Source organism: Oncorhynchus tshawytscha, linkage group LG03 (assembly GCF_018296145.1).
Source record: "Oncorhynchus tshawytscha isolate Ot180627B linkage group LG03, Otsh_v2.0, whole genome shotgun sequence".
Lineage (NCBI taxonomy): Eukaryota > Metazoa > Chordata > Actinopteri > Salmoniformes > Salmonidae > Oncorhynchus > Oncorhynchus tshawytscha.
The window spans coordinates 50,325,754-50,346,880 of record NC_056431.1 but is presented as its reverse complement, the minus strand read 5'-3'; the positions used below and the strand labels follow the sequence as shown (position 1 = coordinate 50,346,880).

General features: G+C 43.2%; 1 protein-coding gene across 2 annotated transcripts in view; it reads right to left on the bottom strand.

The window, feature by feature from the left end:
* LOC112238122 (raftlin-2) overlaps positions 1–20,705 on the bottom strand; it is a 28,192-nt gene extending 7,487 nt beyond the window's left edge. The window contains exons 1-4 of one of the 2 annotated variants that reach the window (XM_024406714.2): positions 20,010–20,705; positions 3,588–3,768; positions 2,359–2,651; positions 1,586–1,804 (exon numbers count right to left, since the gene is read on the bottom strand). In XM_024406714.2, the coding sequence (XP_024262482.1) occupies positions 1,586–1,804; positions 2,359–2,651; positions 3,588–3,768; positions 20,010–20,148 (832 nt within the window). In that variant the 5' untranslated portion in view covers positions 20,149–20,705. The remainder of the gene's footprint in view (positions 1–1,585; positions 1,805–2,358; positions 2,652–3,587; positions 3,769–20,009) is intronic. The other variant, XM_024406721.2, reaches the window with a different exon arrangement.
* Positions 20,706–21,127: the final 422 nt, after the last annotated feature.

Sequence of the window (21,127 nt, the reverse complement as noted above, 5' to 3'; positions counted from 1 at the left end):
GGCCAAGTAACATAAGCAATGGACATTAGACCAGTGGAAATCTGTCCTTTAGTCTGATGTGTCCAAAATTGAGATTTGTGGTTCCAACCGCTGTGTCTTTGTGAGACGCAGAGTAGGTGAATGGATGATCTCCGCATGTGTGGTTCCCACCGTGAAGCATGGAGGAGGAGGTGTGATGGTGCTTTGCTGGTGACACTGTCTGAATTATTTAGAATTCAAGGCACACTTAACCAGCATGGCTACCACAGCATTCTGCAGTGGTATGCCATCCCATCTGGTTTGGGCTTAGTGGGAATATAATTTGTTTTTCAATAGGACAATGATCCAACACACCTCCAGGCTGTGTAAGTGCTATTTTACCAAGAAGGAGAGTGATGGAGTGCTGCATCAGATGACCTGGCCTCAACAATCACCCGACCTCAACCAAATTGAGATGGTTTGGGATGAGTTGGACCGCAGAGTGAAGGAAAAGCAGCCAACAAGTGCTCAGCATATGTGGGAACTCCTTCAAGACTGTTGGAAAAGCATTTCAGGTGAAGCTGGTTGAGAGAATGCCAAGAGTGTGCAAAGCTGTCATCAAGGCAAAGGGTGGCTACTTTGAAGAATCTCAAATATATTTTGATTTGTTTAACACTTTTTTGGTTACTACATGATTATTGGTTACCATGTTATTTCATAGTTGTGATGTCTATGTAGAAAATAGTAATCATAAAGAAAAACCCTTGAATGGGTAGGTGTTGTAAAACTTCTCATTAGAATGACAATGAACTAGTTACAGACATGGAGATGTAGGCTATGTGCACATGCGCACACACAAGAATTTGCCTGTGTGTGTGAGAGAGCGACAGAGAGAGACTCCCGTGTGCTATATTCCCAGGCCCCAGATGTCTACAAATGATGTGGATTTTTGCGGCTGCTGCCAGTCTATGGCGTAACAGGAAGCCAGGTCGGGAGGTTGGGAATAGAGCTCCAAATATAGCCACAGTGGGAGAGATAAGGGAGGAGGCAGAGAGGGGTAGAAAGGAGGAGGAGGGGGAGAGAAGAGGAGGGACTAAGAGACAGGAAGTGACTCGTCTGGGGGACATAGGGGGAGGGGAGACAAAAAATAAAAGGAACTCATTTTTGAGAAGATGCAAAAATAGATAAAGTAGCAGAATGAGAGAGGTGGATGAGGACAAAGTGTTCTTAAGCTCTCTATACTCTGGTCCTCTGGAGCTCAGTTGGTAGAGCATGGCGCTTGCTTTGCCAGGATAGTTGGTTTGATTCCCTGGACCACCCACATGTTAAAAACATATGCATGCATGACTAAGTCACTTTGGATAAAAGCGTCTGCTAAATGGCATATATTAATATATTATTATTATTATTATTATTATTAAATCCCATCCTCTCTTCCAGAGAAGTAAAGTGTCACAAGATATTGACCTATCATTACGCTAATGCTCTTTGCTGGAGATCTTACAACTCCAAAGCAAGATGTCACAGCATGTATGTTGTTATTGCTTTTTAAGCTTGGTGTGGCTGTTACACAGTATGAGTCTTACATCCACCTTAAGAGTCTCTATATCTCAGCATTTGACAGTACCTTTGGGTGTGTCCCAGTACACAAACGAGTCCACCAATGACCAGCCTTTGCGGTAGTAGGCTGCGGTCAGCTCCAGCCAATCGGCCTCCAGCGCGCTGACCACCTGACCCTTCCTGGACACACGCATGGACAGTGCCCCCTGGTGGTACTGACAAGCCAGAGCTTCCAGCGGAGCACAACCTGGTGCCCATGAGTGGAAGAACACCAGCAACCTTAGGTCTGGGGGGGGGGGTGTAAGAGGTAGATGGTCAGATCAAGAGAACAAGCAAGAAGGGGCTGAGAAAACAGACATTGGCGGTCTATGTGAACTCTAACGTGAACTCATCTCGCCCTACTTAGGACGAGGACGTCTCAGTTTGTATGGTTGTCTCTGTGGTGAGGAGTTGTGCCCAGCTTGGTGGGTGAGGGTTAGCTGACTGACATTCAGAGGCCTCTCCTACCCCAGGGCCATCAGTCAGTGTCTTCAACACAGAGTTCAACTGACATCACTGACAGACCAGGGGAGAGGGGGATGAGTAGTGTTGAAGGGAGAAACAAATCTAGGACTCCACAGTGTGGCTGTGATGTGTTCAGCATTTTGAGGTTGTGTGACGCTAAGAGGAGATAGCAGATATAGCCCACATGTCAACATTGTTAAGGTCAGGGGACAGATGAGGAGAGAAGAGAAGTAGTCTCGCGTTGCCATCCTTCCAAGTCGTGAGAAAGTGGAAGCCTGGGAGCTGAACAGAAGACGAGACACGGGAATAAAAGAGAAGAGAGAACTAGTATCTCACCAGGGCTGTAGGTAGGGCTGTGATCCTCCAGTTCTCCTTCTCCAGGAGGGGTACATGGAGGAGTGTGTGGGGGGGATCGATAGCCTCTCCTGGGGCTAGGCACCCTGCCGTTACTGCCCCCTCCTCCAGCCTGCTGGAGCACTGAGCCCACAAACCTCACTCCGCCCCGGGCACTACTGTTCACCCTGTCGATCAGTGCTCTAACAGTGTCGTCTGTCAGGGACTCCCCTGGGATAGGCCACTCCTCCACCCTCAGCACAGGAACACTGTGACACATGGACACCACCTGCTTACTAAGAGACAGAGGGAGGAGAGAACAGAAGAAAGGAGAACAGAACAGAGACACAGACGTTCAGTCATTGTACTGCAGGTTCAAACTGGTAATCACAAGCTGCATACAGGGCATTCATTCATCATTCATGTGTTTTGACTGTTAGCTACTCTGAGACTGTAAAGCCATGTCTAATCTGTATGCATTAGCTTGGTAAATAGTCTCTTGCTACAGAACCCTGTCCAGCTGGAGAGTTCATACTTGATTTGTTTTTGTCACAGTGTTTGCAGACAGAATTCATAATTTATTAATTGGCCATGCATGAGATGGCTACTACTTTCTAAACATAAAGCATAAACAACCATACTAAATATGTAGTATATATATATATATATATATATACACATACACACACACACACATACACATTGTAGTATATGTATATTCAAATAAAATACACATTTTAATAATATGTAATATTACAGGTTTGATAATAACACAGAAGGTACCATGTGTGAGATTCTGAGGCCCTATTGGCCTTGAGAGAGCTGTTGTTGTCAGGGTACATTTCTACCCAATGGCAACCCCTGTAGCTCAGAGCCCCACAAAACATACTCTCCAGGAGTCTCCCCCTAACCCCTCCCCCTTAAACAGCAGTCTGACCTCCCACTGAAGTTGCATTAAATATGCAGCCACATCATCTATCATTCATCTACAGTATTTACCAGGTTGGATGGGTTAAGGCTGGGTAGCTTGTTCCAATTGCTGAGCTCAGATTAAGGGATGGGTGGGAGGGTTATGGGTTGTGGCGGCCCCTGGCCTAGGCACAGATCTAAGGTAAGTTTTGTGTTTTACCTCCCAAATGGTTCAAACTGATTCTAGAACGGGGCAATTCTACCTGGAGCGGCTGTCTGTGTGTGTACGTGCCTCCAGGCATGCATGCTTGGGTGGCTGGTACCTGGGTCGTGGGCGGGCCAGGATGGCTCGGTAGAGCAGGCTGAAGGGCAGGGAACGCGTGCGTCCAACAGAGAGAATGATGGGATGCAGAGTGGTGAGGACATAGCCCTGGGTGTAGTAGGGCTGCAGGGCCTGGGACAGCTCGCACAGAGAGGACACATACTGCACCGTGGGGCGACTACCTGAAGGGGGAGGGGAGGAGAGGAGAAAGAAAAAACAAAGGAAGTGGAGAGGGGAGATGAGACATGGGGAGGATGAGGAGAAGAACAGAGGGGGAAAAGGGGCAAGGAGAGGAGTAAATAAGGAAGATAAGAGAGAAGGAGAAAGAGGAACACAGTGAGTCAATAAAATCACTAGAAACTCCTGCATAAAGAAAAGAGGAAGGAGGAGTTGAGGCTAGCAGCATGACATCTGTCTTCCTCTGTCTGTAGTCTAACCCCAGAGGTTAAGTCTGTCCTGAACATCAATCAGATCTCCTTGTCTGTCTGTCTGTCTGTGTGTCATATAATCTCTTTAGCAGGCCCTTGCTATTCCCTAGTCATACCCAGAGGAGATAAGAGGGGAAATGCTGAGGTATTCACACAGAGAGAAAGTGGAGAGTAGAAGGCCAGTCTGGAGACTCTGGACTGTCCCATAAGCAGACAGTTTACTGTAGCAGACAGACACTCTTATGCAGAGTGACTTAATCATTAAATAATGCTGCCAGTCTCACACTAGCAGCACATCACTTCAAACTCTTCTCATGGTGTACAGCTAACAGTTCCAAAATAAGACATCTCCTCTTGCTATGCTGATCAGACAGATGTCTGTTCATCCAGTGGTTTATCTTTCACCACCAGTAAACCTGACAACCCTAACCCAGGGCAGGCCCTGATGAGAGGACACCACCATAGAACCACCAGTAACACTGACAACCCTAACCCAGGGCAGGCCCTGATGAGAGGACACCACCAAAGAACCACCAGTAACCCTGACAACCCTAACCCAGGGCAGGCCCTGATGAGAGGACACAACCATAGAACCCCCACCACCACATACTCTGCTATATTTACACACTGTAGCTTACCAGCTACCTCTCTAGCTGTGATGGTGTTAATGTGGTAGTGCCTCGCTTACATTGGTATTCTAGGGGTGTTGCATTAAGTTAGGACTGAAGTCATGTGTTGCCGGGGTTCTTTTTTTGGTTTCAGTTGGTTTGCAGTGTTGTTGCAGCGCGGCAGGTAGCCTAGCGGGTTAGAGCGTTGGGCCTGTAACCGAAAGGTTGCCGGTTTGAATATCCACGCCGACAAGGTGAAAAATCTGTCAATGTGCCATTGAGCAACCCTAATTAACTATAGCTGACCCTGTAAAACAACATTTCACTGCAGCTATCCGGTGTATGTGACAATAAAACAGGTTGGTGCTGCTGGATAGTTGTCTGTGTTGAGGGGGCATTGTGTTAATGTTTGTTGATAACATGTGACTAGTCTGTCTGGTGGAGTTGTTTTCTATAGTTTTCTCACGACTCTGTCTGGAGACCTATAGCATCACCATACATCCTGTGTTCACAAAGAGGGTCTGTTCACAGGGCTGGCTCGGTGCCGGAGACATACACTCACACCCGAAAGTAAACACAATCACAGTCAAGCATGCATGTAAGCACACAAAAACAAACACCAAATCCCATTTTTAGACATAAAAACAAGCTCCACACATTTCAACTGACGGAACAAGCTCATCATATATTTACACACATTCACACACAAAACACACTCCCACTCAAATCTCATACACACACTCTCTCCCACACAAACTCTCTCCCACATAAACACCTCTGGGATGGAGATAATAACAGCTTGTTACTGGAATTTCTGCCATGTGAATTTGGCAGGGCCTGGCTGAATTTGGCTATGGTTTAAAACATCCTGGCAAGTCCAGGTCATAGTGAAATCTCTAGACGGGTGGGTGGCCAGGGAAGCAGTGGACGAGAAGCTCTTGAACTGGTGGTGTCTCTGTCATCTCAGCATTTGTGTCTGAGTGTGTGTGTCTGTTGGGTCCCACCTGAGCAACGAAAATGACATTTTCACCAAAAGCTCCCTAGAGGAGCTCAACGCCAGGCTATTAATCCAGTCTCTCCCTCTCTCACACACACACACAGACACGTCTCTCTCGCCTGGGCTCTTTTGTCCCTCTCCATCTCCCTTCTTTCAGCCACCTCACACCCCCTCCCATCACCACGGCCCACCCTTGTCAACCCACACACTGAGCCCTCTGTTCTCTACTGTGTGTGAGAAAAAGAGAGGAGAGGGGGAGCACAGGAGGGGGAAGAGAGAGGGGCCGACTGTGGAAAGAATGAGGGAAATGGGGAGAAATTAGAGGAGGAAGGAGATACCAAGTGTGGCGCAAAAAAGGGGTTTACAAGAAAGATTTTATGAGCCAGAAAGCTTGTGTGTGAAAAGGAAGTTTGTATAAAAGTGAGGAAGAGGGAAAGAAAGCTGGCAAAAGAAGAAAGGTGAGTAAAGAAGAGAAAGAATGAGGGTAGAAGGAGACTTAAGGAAATTGAGAGGAAAGAGAGAAAGGGATGCTGGATTCCAAATATAGGCATTTCCATTGAAAAAGACCCATGAGTACCAATGTGAAGTTCATAGGAACATATCAAATTGGGTATCAAATGAAATCTAAGAGTCCATATTTTGGGGAATTTAAGGCATACAATTGTTTTTCACCAATTTTCCAAAATGTGCCATAAGTTAATTGATTTCTGGATAAATAGATGAAGACAAAAAAAATCTACCAGAAAAAGTCTTAAAAAGGTATCAGAAATACATCAAAACACAATAATGTTGATGTGAAGGACCCCTACTAGAATTACCCCCCACAACAAAAATCAGTAACATAATGTCTGCAACTGAATTGGCTATAATTACCTGAATCTTCAGGAAATGTTGGTAATGAACAGAAAATCAAATGGAATTTAGGTCATTTATACTTAAATAACAGAAAAAAACTGTATTCATATATATTGTATTAATGTATTATACCTGTGTCCATACATGAGTTTCTAATAGATAGACCATATGGTTCAAGAGAAAATAGCCTACTCAACAGCATCTAATCAACGATGGCATTCTTTTCTATTAACCCTTCCAACTGTGTTCACAACGGACACCAGTTTGACATTAAAACATTGACAACAAATACAATGCCTATAGAATTTCTTCACATTTTATTGTGTTACAAAGTGGGATTAAAATGGATTTAATTGTCATTTTTTGTCAACAATCTGCACAAAATAATCTGTAATGTCAAAGTGGACTAATAAATCAACCAAAAAATACTAATATACCCGAGTCAATGCATGCTAGAAACACCTTTGGCACCAATTACAGCTGTGAGTCTTTCTGGGTAAAGCTCATAAAAGCTTTGCACACTATTTGCCCATTATTCTTTTTTAAATTCTTCAAGCTCTGTCAAGTTGTTGGGGATCATGGCAAGACAGCAATTTTCTAGTATTGCCATAGATTTTCAAGCAGATTCAAGTCAAAAATGTAACTTGGCCAATCAGTAACATTCACTGCCTTCATGGTAAGCAACTCCAGTGTAGATTTGGCTTTGTGTTGCAGGGTATTGTCCTGATGAAAGGCTGGCTTAAAGCAGACTGAAGCAGGTTTTTCTCAAGTATTTTGCCTGTCTTGAGCTCCATCACGTTTCTTTTCATCATAAAAAAACTCCCCAGTCTTTGCCGATTATCAATAAGTGCATCGATGACGTCGTCCCCACAGTGACCGTACCTACATATCCCAACCAGAAGCCATGGACTACAAGCAACATCTGCACCAAGCTAAAGGCTAGAGCTGCCACTTTCAAGGAGCGGGACACTAATCCGGACGCTTATAAGAAATCCCACTATGCCCTCAGATGAACCATCAAACACAGGACTAAGATTGTATCCTACTACACTAGCTCTGACATTTGTTGGATGTGGCAGGGTTTGCAGACTATTACGGACTACAAAAGGGAAACCCAGCCTTGAGCTGCCCAGTGATGGGAGCCAACCAGACGGGATAAATGCCTTTTATGCTCGCTTTGAGACCAGCAACACTGAAGCATGCAGGAGAGCACCAGCTGTTTTGGATGACAGTGTGATCATGGTCTCCGTATCCAATGTGAGCAAAACCTTTAAACAGGTCAATATTCACAAGGCTGGATGGATTACCAGGACATGTACTCTGAGCATGCATGGAGCAACTGGCAAGTGTCTTCAACTACATTTTCAACCTCTCCCTGACCGAGTCTGTAATACCTACATGTTTCAAGCAGACCACCATAATCCCTGTGCCCAAAAAAGTGAATGCAACCTGCCTAAATGACTACCGCCCCATAAAACTCACGTCGGTAGCCATGAAGTGCTTTGAAAGGCTGGTCATGGCTCACATCAAAACCATCATCCCGGAAACCCTAGACCCACTCCAATTCACATACCGCCCCAACAGATCCACAGATGACGCAATCTCAAATCTCACTCCACACTGCCCTTTCCCATCTGGAAAAAAGGACCACCTATGTGAGAATGCTGTTCAACACCATAGCGTGTGTTGCGTTCAACACCATAGTGCCTACAATGCTCATCACTAAGCTAAGGACCCTGGGACTAAATACCTCCCTCTGCAACTGGATCCTGGACTTCCGGACAGGCCTCCCCCAGGTGGTAAGGGTAGGCAACAACACATTTGCCACGCTGATCCTCAACGTGGGGGCCTCTCAGGGGTGCGTGCTTAGTCCCCTTCTGTACTCCCTGTTGACTGCATGGCGAAGTACGACTCCAACACCATCATCAAGTTCGCTGACAACAAATTCTACCGAATGTAGAAACCTTTCTTTATCTATTTCGAGACAGTGAAATTTCCCTCTACTCCACAGTAAACTCCCTACCTAAGCTTTGTATTTAATTGATCTACCTTTGTGAGTGTTTAACATTAGCCTGTCTTATTATATATTTTATATTCATTTTGAAGACTAGCCATGTTTTTTTTAGTGCACTTTGTTGTTTCTAATGTAAGTTGTGTTATGAAAGTATTACTTAAGTATTTAATATTTTTTTCGCATGGGCATATACGTTCCTACCTCATTCAAAAAGCATGTTCCCATGGTATATCGAATATATAAAATCCCATGTGCAATGTACTGTATTTCAAGCATTGTTTACTGTAATTGAAAAAAAAAAAAATATGAAAAAAAAAGTTTGCTGACAACAACGGTGATAGGCCTGATCAGCAAAGATGAGACAGCCTATAGGGAGGAGGTCAGAGACCTGGCAATGTGGTGCCAGGACAACAATCTCTCCCTCAACGTGAGCAAGACAAAGGAGATGATCGTGGACTATAGGAAAAGGAGGGCCGAACACACCCCCATTCATATTTACGGGTTTGTAATGGAGCGGGTCGAGAGTTTCAAGTTCCTTGGTGTCCACATCAACAAACTATCATGGTCCAAACACACCGTGAAGACGCCTCACAAGTCCTCGACTGGCAGCTTCATTAAATAGTACCCACAAAACACCAGTCTCAACATCAACAGTGAAGAGGCTCCCCCGAGATGCTGGCCTTCTAGGCAGAGTTCCCCGTCTGAATATTTTATTTTTAGTGGCCAGTCTCAGATGTCTTTTTCTTTGCAACTCTACCTAGAAGGCCAGCATCCCGGAGTCGCATCTTCACTGTTGATGTTGAGACTGGTGTTTTGCGGGTACTATTTAATGAAGCTGCCAGTTGAGGACTTGTGAGCCATCTGTTTCTCAAACTAGACACTAATGTACTTGTCCTCTTGCTCAGTTGTGGATCGGGGCCTCCCACTCCTCTTTCTATTCTGGTTAGGGCTAGTTTGCGCTGTTCTGTGAAGGAAGTAGTACACAGCATTGTACGAGACCTTCCGTTTCTTGGCAATTTCTTGCATGGAATAGCCTTCCTTTCTCAGGAAAAAAAAATAGACTGACGAGTTTCAGAAGAAAGTTCTTTGTTTCTGGCCATTTTGAGCCTGTAATTGAAACCACAAATGCTGATGCTCCAGATACTGAACTAGTTTAAAGAAGATCAGTTTTATTACTTATTTAATCAGAACAACAGTTTTCAGCTGTGCTAACATAATTGCAAAAGGGTTTTCTAATGACCAATTAGCCTTTTAAAATTATAAACTTGGATTAGCTAACACAACGTGCCATTGGAACACAGGAGTGATGGCAGCTGATAATGGGCCTCTCTACATATTCCCTTAAAAAAAATCTGCCGTTTCCAGCTACAATAGTCATTAACATTGTCTACACTGTATTTCTGATCAATTTGATATTATTTTAAAATGGACAAAAAAAAGTGCTTTTGAACGGTAGTGTATATGTACAAATTACCTCGACTAACCTGTACCTCACATTGACTCGGTACTGGTACCCCCTGTATATAGCCTCACTGTTGTTATTTTATTGTGTTACTTTTTAAAATTATTTTTTACTTTAGTTTATTTAGTAAATATTTTTCCAAACTCTATTTTCTTAAAACTGCATTATGGGTTAAGGGTAAGTAAGCATTTCATGGTAAGGTCTACACCTGTTGTATTCGGCGCATGTGACAAATAACCATTTCATTTGATTTCATGCAGTCACCACCATGCTTGAAAATAAGGAGGCAGTTACTCAGTGGTGTGTTGTGTTGGATTTGCCCCAAACGCAGGGCTTTGCATTTAGGCCAAAAACTGTGTTGTCTTGCCATGTTTTTTGCAGTATTATTTTAGTGTCGTGTTGCATACATATGCATGTTTTGTAATATTTTTATTATGTATATTTTTTATTCTTCTTTTCACTCTGTCATTATTGTAGAGTTAATACAATGTTGTTGATCCATCCTCAGTTTTCTCCCATCCCAGCCATTGAACTCTGTAGCTGTTTTAAAACTTCAGCTATGAATTTGAGAGTGTTTTTTTTCCAACCTCATCCCTAACACTTTGTTGTTGTTTCAACTGCTGATTGCCACTTTAAAGATATATTCAATGTCTGATTTGTTATTGTTACCCATCTACCAATCATTGCTCTTCTTTATGAGGCTTTATGAAGCTCATTGGTCTTTGTAGTTGAATCTGTGCTTGAAATTCAATACTTGACTGAGGGACCGTACAGATGTACAGTATCTATGGGGGACAGAGGAAGGGGGTAGTCATTCAAAAATCATGTCAACCCCTATTAATGTATAGAGTCCACATATCTTATGTGATTTGTCACACCAAATTGTACTTCTGAACTAATTTGGGCTTGCCTTAACAAACGGGGAGAATACTTATGCAACGACTATATTTTAGTCATTTTGTTTTTTTATTACATTTGTAAAAAATAAAATATATTAAAAAAAGAATCTAAACAATATTCACTGTGACACCATGGAGTATTTTTTTTTACAACTAATATATAATAGATTTCCATTCCACTTTAAAATGCAACAAAATGCCCCCAAAAAGTGGGTGTAGACACTAATGTACAGTGCCTTATTGACCTAGTAAAAATAAATAGGTGTAGAAAAAGGGGAATTCATGTTGAAACCCTCATATTAAACACCATTGGAATTCACTAAGTTGATGGTTTATATTTAGGTAAAAGTTTTTAAACTTTGTCATTCTATATTTTTCTATCTTATTTCATTACTTCACATATGTTACATGTAATAAGTCCACACAGAGGACCAGAGAGTGTTACAGAAACCTGTGATAATCTGATGAGCCCAAAAGGGCCACTAGATGTATTGTGATAGATTACATCAAATCTGTGAAAGATGCCAAAATCCTGGTAGTTTACTGGTAAGCTTCAAAATGTTCCAGTAATATACCATCCCATTGCAATCCTAGCTACAATGGGAAATCAAAATGCTCACAAACCACAGTTGGGTCACCTGCCTCTATCTCCAGTTAATGTCACCTCTCCCAGCTCCTACTGACACCTACCCGTGAGCCCCGTCCATTTACTTGAACCAGCATCCTCACCCATTGAGCACCGACCAACACCGGATGTCCGTGGATATTAAAAAGTAGTTTGGTCAGTCCACCAGGGCCTTGATGTTAACATCCACAGATGGACATGACTGAACCTGTCATATCATGTTTCACAAGTTTGGATAGCACAGTACAGTAGTGACTAGAGCACCGTAGAGTACATTATAATAGTGAGTAGAGCACAGTACTGTACAGTGACTAGAGCACCATAGAGTACATTATAATAGTGAGTAAAGCACAGTAGAGTACATTATAATAGTGAGTGATACATGAGAATGCATTTCTCCTCATAATTATGAATTTCTGTGTAGTACAGACCAGGGACCCATGATGTAATTCCGTTACCAGGTGTAAATCCACTTCACTTCAATAACCAAAAGAGATTTTTCAAAGTGAAGATGCCATGTCATAGCTGACACCCCAGTCTTTCTGCAGACATCTTTGAATTTTAAGTCGGAGTGGATATTTAATTATTTTCTTTTTTTTCTTTTGTGAAGCCCATTTTTTTTAAGGTATCTGTGACCAACAGATGAATATCTGTATTCCCAGTCATGTGAAATCCATAGATTAGGGCCTAATGAATTCATTTCAATTGACTGATTTCCTTATATGAACTGTAACTCAGTAAAATCTTTGAAATTGTTGCATTTATATGTTTGTTCAGTATAGTTGTATCGTTTTTTCAACTTTAAAATCAATGTTTTAAATCAAGTGAACAAAAAAATTATTCAAAGCGTAATCCTGTTACTGTGGAATTCAGTGGCGGTTGGTGCCATTTTAGATTAGGGAGGACAATATATATATTTTTTAGGATTATGGCTTTCTATTACAGCATATTGGATGAATTATTCATATTCCATTAACCCAGCTCAATGTAATGTCGATAGATTTAGGCTACTACATTTTCCCTACACCCATCATGAGGTTGCTACAACGTAGCCTACGAATTAAAGTTTACAATGTAGGTGCACAGGTCGAAATAATTTTTTTAAATAATCAAAGTGACAGACAGTGACACATTCAATACCGCTTTACACACTCTTGCCTGCATCTAGCTGATCTAGGGTATAATCATTAGTCCAAATGGTTGCTCGTTCGGGTATGTTTATCCCAATTTTGTTCTGTTTACTTCTGTTTAAGAAGCGTTTGTCAACACAATTAGCAGAATGAATACACCCTTGATCATCCGCAAGCGGGGTGGCAGGGTAGCCTAGTGGTTAGAGCGTTGGACTAGTAACCGGAAGGCTGCAAGTTCAAACCCCCGAGCTGACAAGGTACAAATCTGTCATTCTGCCCCTGAACAGGCAGTTACCCCACTGTTCCTAGGCAGTCATTGAAAATAAGAATTTGTTCTTAACTGACTTGCCTAGTTAAATAAAAGGTACAATTTAAAAATGTAAAAACACAATTCACGTTCAGCCACATACAAACAGCATGATCACCTTGCTCCTTGTATAATTCCTTCTCAAATCAAATCTCAAATCTACGTGCTACATCTCTCACCTTTTCCCTTCACTTGTGGACTTCAGTGCACAACTGTGACCAGGCAAAAAAAACTTTCCAAGCCAAACCTTCATACCATAACCGCTACACACAGCCTACATCGTTGTCACCACATTAGCTAACGTCATAGTCAACATAGCGACTAAAAGTAACATGTTAGTAAACCCGCTACAATCATTCAGTAGTGTACAGCTTGCAGTTTAGCAGTTAAACCAGCAAGGCCCAGTTGACAATACAGTACTATAACCAAAAGCTTACCTTGACTTGCAGTGTTGGATAGCCATAGCTAACATCGTATCCCTCTCTGTTTGAGCTGGTGTTTGAGTAGGCTAAACCAGCTAGCTGCATTTGTTAGCTAAGTAAGTTAAAACATATTCTTTCTTTTTTAGCTAACTCTCTCTCGCTTCTCCTTCATTTTTTAAGAAACTAATTTGTTAAACACTGTTCAACTATTGTCTTTCTCCCTCTGAGTTAGCTACTCACCACATTTTATGCACTGACGTGCTATCTAGCTGTAGCTCATGCTTTCAGTTCTAGATTCATTCTCTGATCCTTTGATTGGGTGTACAACATGACCATTCATGCTGCAAGAGCTCCAATAGATTGGAGGACATCCTCTGGAAGTTGGAATAATTATTGTGTAAGTCTATGGAAGGGGGTGAGAACCATGAGCCTCCTAGGTTTTATAGTGAAGTCAATGTACCCCAGAGGAGGACAGAAACTAGCTGTCCTCCAGCTACACCATGGTGCTGCCCCAGAGAGTGCTATTGAAGCTACTGTCGAACTTCATTGCAAAACAGTGTGTTTTAATAAATTATTTGGCGACGTGAATATATTTAATGGTTTTAATGTTCATCCTCCCCTTCCTCTGCTGAGGAGCCACCACTGGTGAAATTGCCCGTACATTACAGGAATAAACATGAGAGGACAGAGTGTGTAGATCTCATGTAAAGTGGAAAGGATTATCCTAATAGGATTACCAAGGCACCATCTCTGTTAACAAATCATTATATTAGCTAAATACTATACCGGGCTAGACAATCTGGACCCTCTCTTTCTAAAATCATCTGCCGAAATTGTTGCAACCCCTATTACTAGCATGTTCAACCTCTCTTTCGTATCGTCTGAGATCCCCAAAGATTGGAAAGCTGCCGCGGTCATCCCCCTCTTCAAAGGGGGTGACACTCTAGGCCCAAACTGCTACAGACCTATATCTATCCTACCCTGTCTTTCTAAGGTCTTCGAAAGCCAAGTGAACAAACAGATCACCGACCATTTCGAATCCCACCGTACCTTCTCCGCTATGCAACCTGGTTTCAGTGCTGGTCGTGGGTGCACCTCAGCCACGCTCAAGGTTCTAAACAACATCATAACCGCCATCGATGAGACATTACTGTGTAGCCGTATTCATCGACCTGGCCAAGGCTTTCGACCCTGTCAATCACCACAATCTTATTGGCAGACTCAACAGCCTTGGTTTCTCAAATGATTGCCTCGCCTGGTTTACCAACTACTCTCTGATCGATTTGACACACTGAACTCTGAGGGCCTGTTGTCCGGACCTCTGGCAGTCTCTATGGGGGTGCCACAGGGTTCAATTCTCGGGCAGACTCTCTTCTCTGTATACATCAATGATGTCGCTCTTGCTGCTGGTGATTCTTCCTAAGTATACTTCTGGCCCCTCTTTGGACACTGTGTTAACTAACCTCCAGACAAGCTTCAATGCCATACAACGCTCCTTCTGTGGCCTCCAACTGCTCTTAAATGCAAGCAAAACTAAATGCATGCTATTCAATCGATCACTGCCCGCACCTGCCCGCCCGTCCAGCATTTACTACTCTGGACAGCTCGGACTCAGAATATGTGGACAACTACAAATACCTAGGTGTCTGGTTAGACTGTAAACTCTCCTTCCAGACTCACATTAAGCATCTCCAATCCAAGTTTAAATCTAGAATCGGCTTCCTATATCGCAACAAAGCATCCTTCACTCATGCTGCCAAACATACCCTCGTAAAACTGACCATCCTACCGATCCTCAACTTCAGCAATATCATCTATAAAATAGCCTCCAACACTCTACTTAACAAACTGGATGCAGTCTATCATAGTGCCATTAGTTTTGTCATCAAAGCCCCATACACTACCCACCACTGCGACCTGTACGCTCTCGTTGGTTGGCCCTCGCTTCATACCCTTCACCAAACCCACTGGCTACAGGTTATCTACAAGTCTCTGCTAGGTAAAGCCCCGCCTTATCTCAGCTCACTGGTCACCACAGCAGCACCCACTCGTAGCACGCGCTCCAGCAGGTATATCTCACTGGTCACCCCCAAAGCCAATTCCTACTTTGGTCGCCTTTCCTTCCAGTTCTCTGCTGCCAATGACTGGAACGAACTGCAAAAAGCTGGAGACTCTTACCTCCCTCAATAGCTTTAAGCACCAGGTGTCAGAGCATCTCACAGATCACTGCACCTGTACATAGACCATCTGTAACCAGCCCATATACCTACCTCATCCCCATACTGTATTTATTTATCTTGCTCCTTTGCGCCCCAGTATCTCTACTTGCACATTCATCTTCTGCACATCTACCATTCCAGTGTTTAATTGCTATATTGTAATTACTTCGCCACCATGGCCTATTTATTGCCTTAACTCCCTTATCTTACCTCATTTGCACTCACTGTATGTAGACTTTGTTTTCTTTGTTTCTACTGTATTATTGACTGTATGTTTTGTTTATTCTAAGTGTAACTCTGTGTTGTTGTATGTGTCGAATTGCTATGCTTTATCTTGGCCAGGTCGCAGTTGCAAATGAGAACTTGTTCTCAACTAGCCTACCTGGTTAAATAAAGGTGAAATAAAATAAATATACCGTTCTGCCAATCAGGGCCCTGCGACTTCACTGGAAACTCCAGTTAGCCGAACAGAGCAGAATTGATTCTTCACAGTGTGTTAAACCATATCACTACACCAGCCAGGTTTGAAATGTACCACTGCCCTTGTAGTCTCCTCCAAATGTAATATAAACTCTATAATCAGAGATAATCCAGCATTTTCTAGGGTCTGATTCCAGTCAGATTAACACAGAGAGAGAAAGAGAAGAAGAGAGATTATAGTAGATTGAGGTTGCATTGAATTTGTTCTGGAATTACATCCTCATATGGTCCAGGTGAGGCGGAATTTAATTTGCCACATACAGACAAATACCAACATCTAGCCTGGTTCCAGGTCTGTTTCTGCCGCCTTGCCAACTCCTACGGCCATTGGCGTAAGAATGACCACATGAGTTGGCAAGACAGCACAAATAGATCTGGGTCCAGGCTACTAAGAACAGGAGGCTGATGAGAATCCAGGCCTAGCTGTCAATCGAGGTAAACAACCTTGGAAAGAGAAGAGTCATAATATTTTAGGATAGCTGGGTGGTTGGATACACTTATCCCTCATCCCTAAATCCTTTAATGTTTCAATCTATCCTCCTATCCAACTAATATCCTCTAGGGCCGGGACGACACCAGTATCTCCATACTCGTTAGTATCATGGCAAGAAAACAAAACACACAGCGGATTTAACTTCTTTAGGAAAACACCAGTAATGTTGAGAACATCATGTTGTCATCCAGAGTCACATGTATTTATTTTCCAAGCTATAGCACACAATATGCTACATACAGCAGGTTTTTAAAGGACCAAAGAGTTAGATCTGCTTCGTGTTTTCATTTTTGCCGTGGAAAAAATATTGTCACAGCCCAAATATCCTCCCATCCAGCTTGAATTATTAATCTCTCTAGCCACCTCTGTCCAACCACAAATCCAATCTCTCGACCTGTCACCCCTCTGCCAGTTAATTTATCCATCTAGCCATCCATCCAGCCATCCCCTTTACATCTCTCCATCCCCCACTCAGCCCAGTAGAGCCCCTGTGGATCAACAGTGTGAGGCCCACTCTGCCCCCCCCCCTTCACGGGCTGCCGTCCAGCCTCTGTCCTCGGTCCAGCTGAGCTCTCCAGCCCTCCCTTCCTCCCTCCCTCCCTCGATCCACACTGACTGTACTGCGGGGCTAAACTAATCAGCATGTGAGGCTTTAGCCATTAGACATTAGCCACTTTGATGTGATGCCCCTGGCCTCTGCTTCCGCCACAGGGAGGAGTAATGGTGCTTTAAAAGGAGGCCAAGCTACTGGGCTGGGCTGCTACTGGGCTGAGGGGTGGGTGTGTGCATGTGAGGGAAGATGCAGCCAGCAAATGGCTTAGGAGAGAGGTTGTGTGTGTGTCACAGAAATGTTTCAAGGGGAAGTGAGGGAGAGAAGAGGGAACATGTAGTGGGTTCTAACTAGTCCCCAATCTTCAGGCAGGTCCAGTGTTGATGCTAACACTAATGCCAATACTGAAGCTAAATCCCACTAGTTTGGCATAAAGCAGAGAACAGCAATGAAACTGATCCAAGATGGATGATTAAGGACGCTATTTCTAATCTTTATTAATCTGTCCGTTTGGCTCTGCCTCACACTGAAACATCTGGCTCAGAGGCTATGGAGGAGAGAACATGGTAGTAAGCAGTCAACCTAGCCACCTATCCAGTGAAATACCCGGGTACTGGAGGTCATGGGAGTCACACTTGACTTGGGAAGGTATAGTACCTATAGCAAGCATCAAATGTCAATCAAATGTGGCTAAGCTCTTCTCATAAAGAACTAAGACAAGTAATGCTTTGATAATGTGTAGCACAGACAGGCACACAATACAGCAGTACCTAGAGGCATTCAGAGGAGTAGGTACTGTCTGGCTACACCTTGAAACCCTTGAGAGTCATGTCGAATTATAAGCATCATATTGTTTTCATTTCCAGCCTCTTGGAGTGCGCCTGCTACTCAACCGTCAGTGTGCGGGTCTCTATACACGCCTATAAAAGCAGCTTACAGTGCAGTCAGAGGTATTCTATTATTTTTATTTGACCCTGCTGGTCATCTATGCACATTTTAACATCTTGGCCATGTTCTGTTATAATCTCCACCCGGGACAGCCAGAAGAGGACTGGCCACGCCTCATAGCCTGGTTCCTCTCTACTTTTCTTCCTAGGTTCTGGCCTTTCTAGGGGGTTTTTCCTAGCCACCGTGATTCTACACCTGCATTGCTTGCCGTTGGAGGTTTTAGGCTGGGTTTCTGTACAGCACTTTGTGACATCAGCTGATGGACATGTGGAGATGTGTTGTTTGCTTTGCCTCAAGGCATCTGCAGGCCAGGCGCTCCTCACTAAGGAATGGAGCTGTCCCGTTTAGGAGTATGTATGCTCCAAAACAGACCCTCAGGCTGTCTATACATCTACAGTATATACAGTATTTAGAGTTGAACTTGATAACATGAACCACAGTCCTAATATGTACACAGTAGTACACATCATTTGATATTTACATTAAGCAGTACTTCAATATTTCAATAATGTCTATGAGGCTGTTTTTTTTCTTGACAAGGATTTCTGTTGGTGTGGAAGTCACAACTACCAGCCTACACAGACAGGGACTCCTAAATCCAGGTGAACAGGATTTGGCTGGTGTGGAAGTCACAACTACCAGCCTACACAGACAGGGACTCCTACATCCAGGTGAACAGGATTTGGCTGGTGTGGAAGTCACAACTACCAGCCTACACAGACAGGGACTCCTACATCCAGGTGAACAGGATTTGGCTGGTGTGGAAGTCACAACTACCAGCCTACACAGACAGGGACTCCTACATCCAGGTGAACAGGATTTGGCTGGTGTGGAGGAAACCCAGGACTTTCTGCTTACCTCCAAAAGAAACTAAGGTCACTAAACTGTTGAGGCAGGTGAGGCAGTTTACGTACTCACGTACACACTTATTGAGAATATATACGTAAATGTATTTAGGCTTTGTCCAGATAAGGGCTGGGTTGTGCTGTAGAATAAGAGTGACTGTATCAACTGTATCAACTAGTGGGCTTTACTCCAAACCCCTGAACTGGGAGCCCAGCCACTTTCTACTGTGTCCATTATTCTGCAAGCCCAAACCCAATAACCCATGTAGACATAACCACATCCTCATATCTACAGCTCATAGGCCTAACCATAAGGACAGAGGCTGCACAGTGAGAGAGATAGTGGCGACTCACACTAGAGAGCCTCAGTCTACAGAGTGAAATACATTACAAGTATTTATTAGGGAAGGGGGTTGAACACGGTTATATGGGTTCAACGCCCTTATTTGGGTTCTACCAGATACTAAACTAACAACACTCCATCTAAAGTGGAATACACCACTGTTTACATGGCTGGCTTCTAGCTAAACAAATGTTAGCATTATTTCCCTTCCAAATAGGTCATTGGTACATCAACCAGTCCCAAGCTCCCTCATGTTGTAGAGATTACACTAAAAACACTGCATTCTGACAAAGGATGCTGTTGCACTTTCAGATGATCAGAAATCATATAATAATGTGGCGGGCAGGTGTCTGTGAGATTAGGACAGAAGGGAAGGTATTTTTCCTTTCACATAGATGCGCGAACGCACACACACACTGGAAGAGAGGGGTAAAGAGAAAACTTCGACCTATTTCTCTGGACGAGAAACTGACAGCACTGTTGCTAGGAGAGAGGACCTGAGCCACTGCATAGGATACACACGTGTAGTGTTCCAATTAAGATCAGCCACATGAAAGACCATTGCAGCCTATTTGAAAAACAAACCTGCCGTTTGTAAACCACTGTTCAAAAACCAAAATCCATACATAGTCAAAATAGTGACAAGCTTGAAAAGCACCTAACCCAGGTTATTTCAGAGGAAAATAGTAATTCATGTTTTTCTTTCGTTCATAGCCTCATCAATGTCTAAAGAAACATTGTTTATAATATATCTTAAGTATTATGCTTAATGTATCAAGGTGAGACCCAAATGCATACCTTCCAAACTGAAATCCAGTAGCACATACTCGTAAACGGTGTCGGTTTTGATCTCTACTTGTGGTCTCTTCAGAGTGGAGTAGATCTTCCCGGGGCTGCTGTCCTCCGGGTCTTCCAGTTTCCTCAATCCGCAGCCCATAGTGCTGTGGTGGGATATCCAGCTCAAACTGCCCGTGCACGGTGACGGGAAGAGCCCGCTCCGCTATACAAACAGTTTTGTTCTTGCTATGAAGTTAACGGGATTACTCCATCCCCGGAGACGCTATTAATCCGTTTGAGTGCCACCGGATAATCAATGTTATTTTTTATGTTTGAGGGCAATTGTACAGTGAGAATATTATTTTTCTGTAAAAACTTATTTTGAAACGAAACGTGCGTCTGGAGCGTGCAGCTCTCGTTCCCTCTTGAAAAAAACTCACGGAAAAAAGTTACATTTGACAACTCCTCTGCGCGAGCGGCTACTTTGTTGCAAACGTCGATGAATTGTCAACAAATCCACTTTTGGTTTTATTTTCACCGATAAAACGATATCACGTGTAGCTTATCATCAGCACCGAATCGTCTAAACGAGAGTGGTTTCAGTAAAGCCGAATAATACGTCTGTGTGATTTAGAAAAGCCAAAGCAGCTTGCAGGAGACAGAAAAAATGGGAGGACCGAAGGAGAGGAGGTGATTTGGGTAGCAACAACATCCACTGATGTCTAACTGAGGAAGTTGTAGCCTAGCTCTATTTTTATGATATTCTGTCACACTTCATGTAGTTTAGGTCATAGATAATATAACATTGTTCAACCTCTATAGTTTAGGTTTGTGCTGTTTAGTGCAAAGAAAATACACTGTTACCCTACTACTGCAGGGCAGTGTAACCTTTTCAGGTTATATGGAGTTCCTTATATAATTAGACCATACTTTTTTATGAATTTACAACCCCAGTAACGTTAGATCATATTGAGGGCATTGGTATAATTCAAAGCCACCGGAGCCACTATATTCTTGGTAAAGTTCAAATAGTTACTGTAAGTAATTGGAGTTACAAAGTGAATGACAGGATGTGTGACCAAGGTGTGTACCACTCCACCTGTTCAAAGGTTTATGGAGCAGATAGTTTCATTCACCTG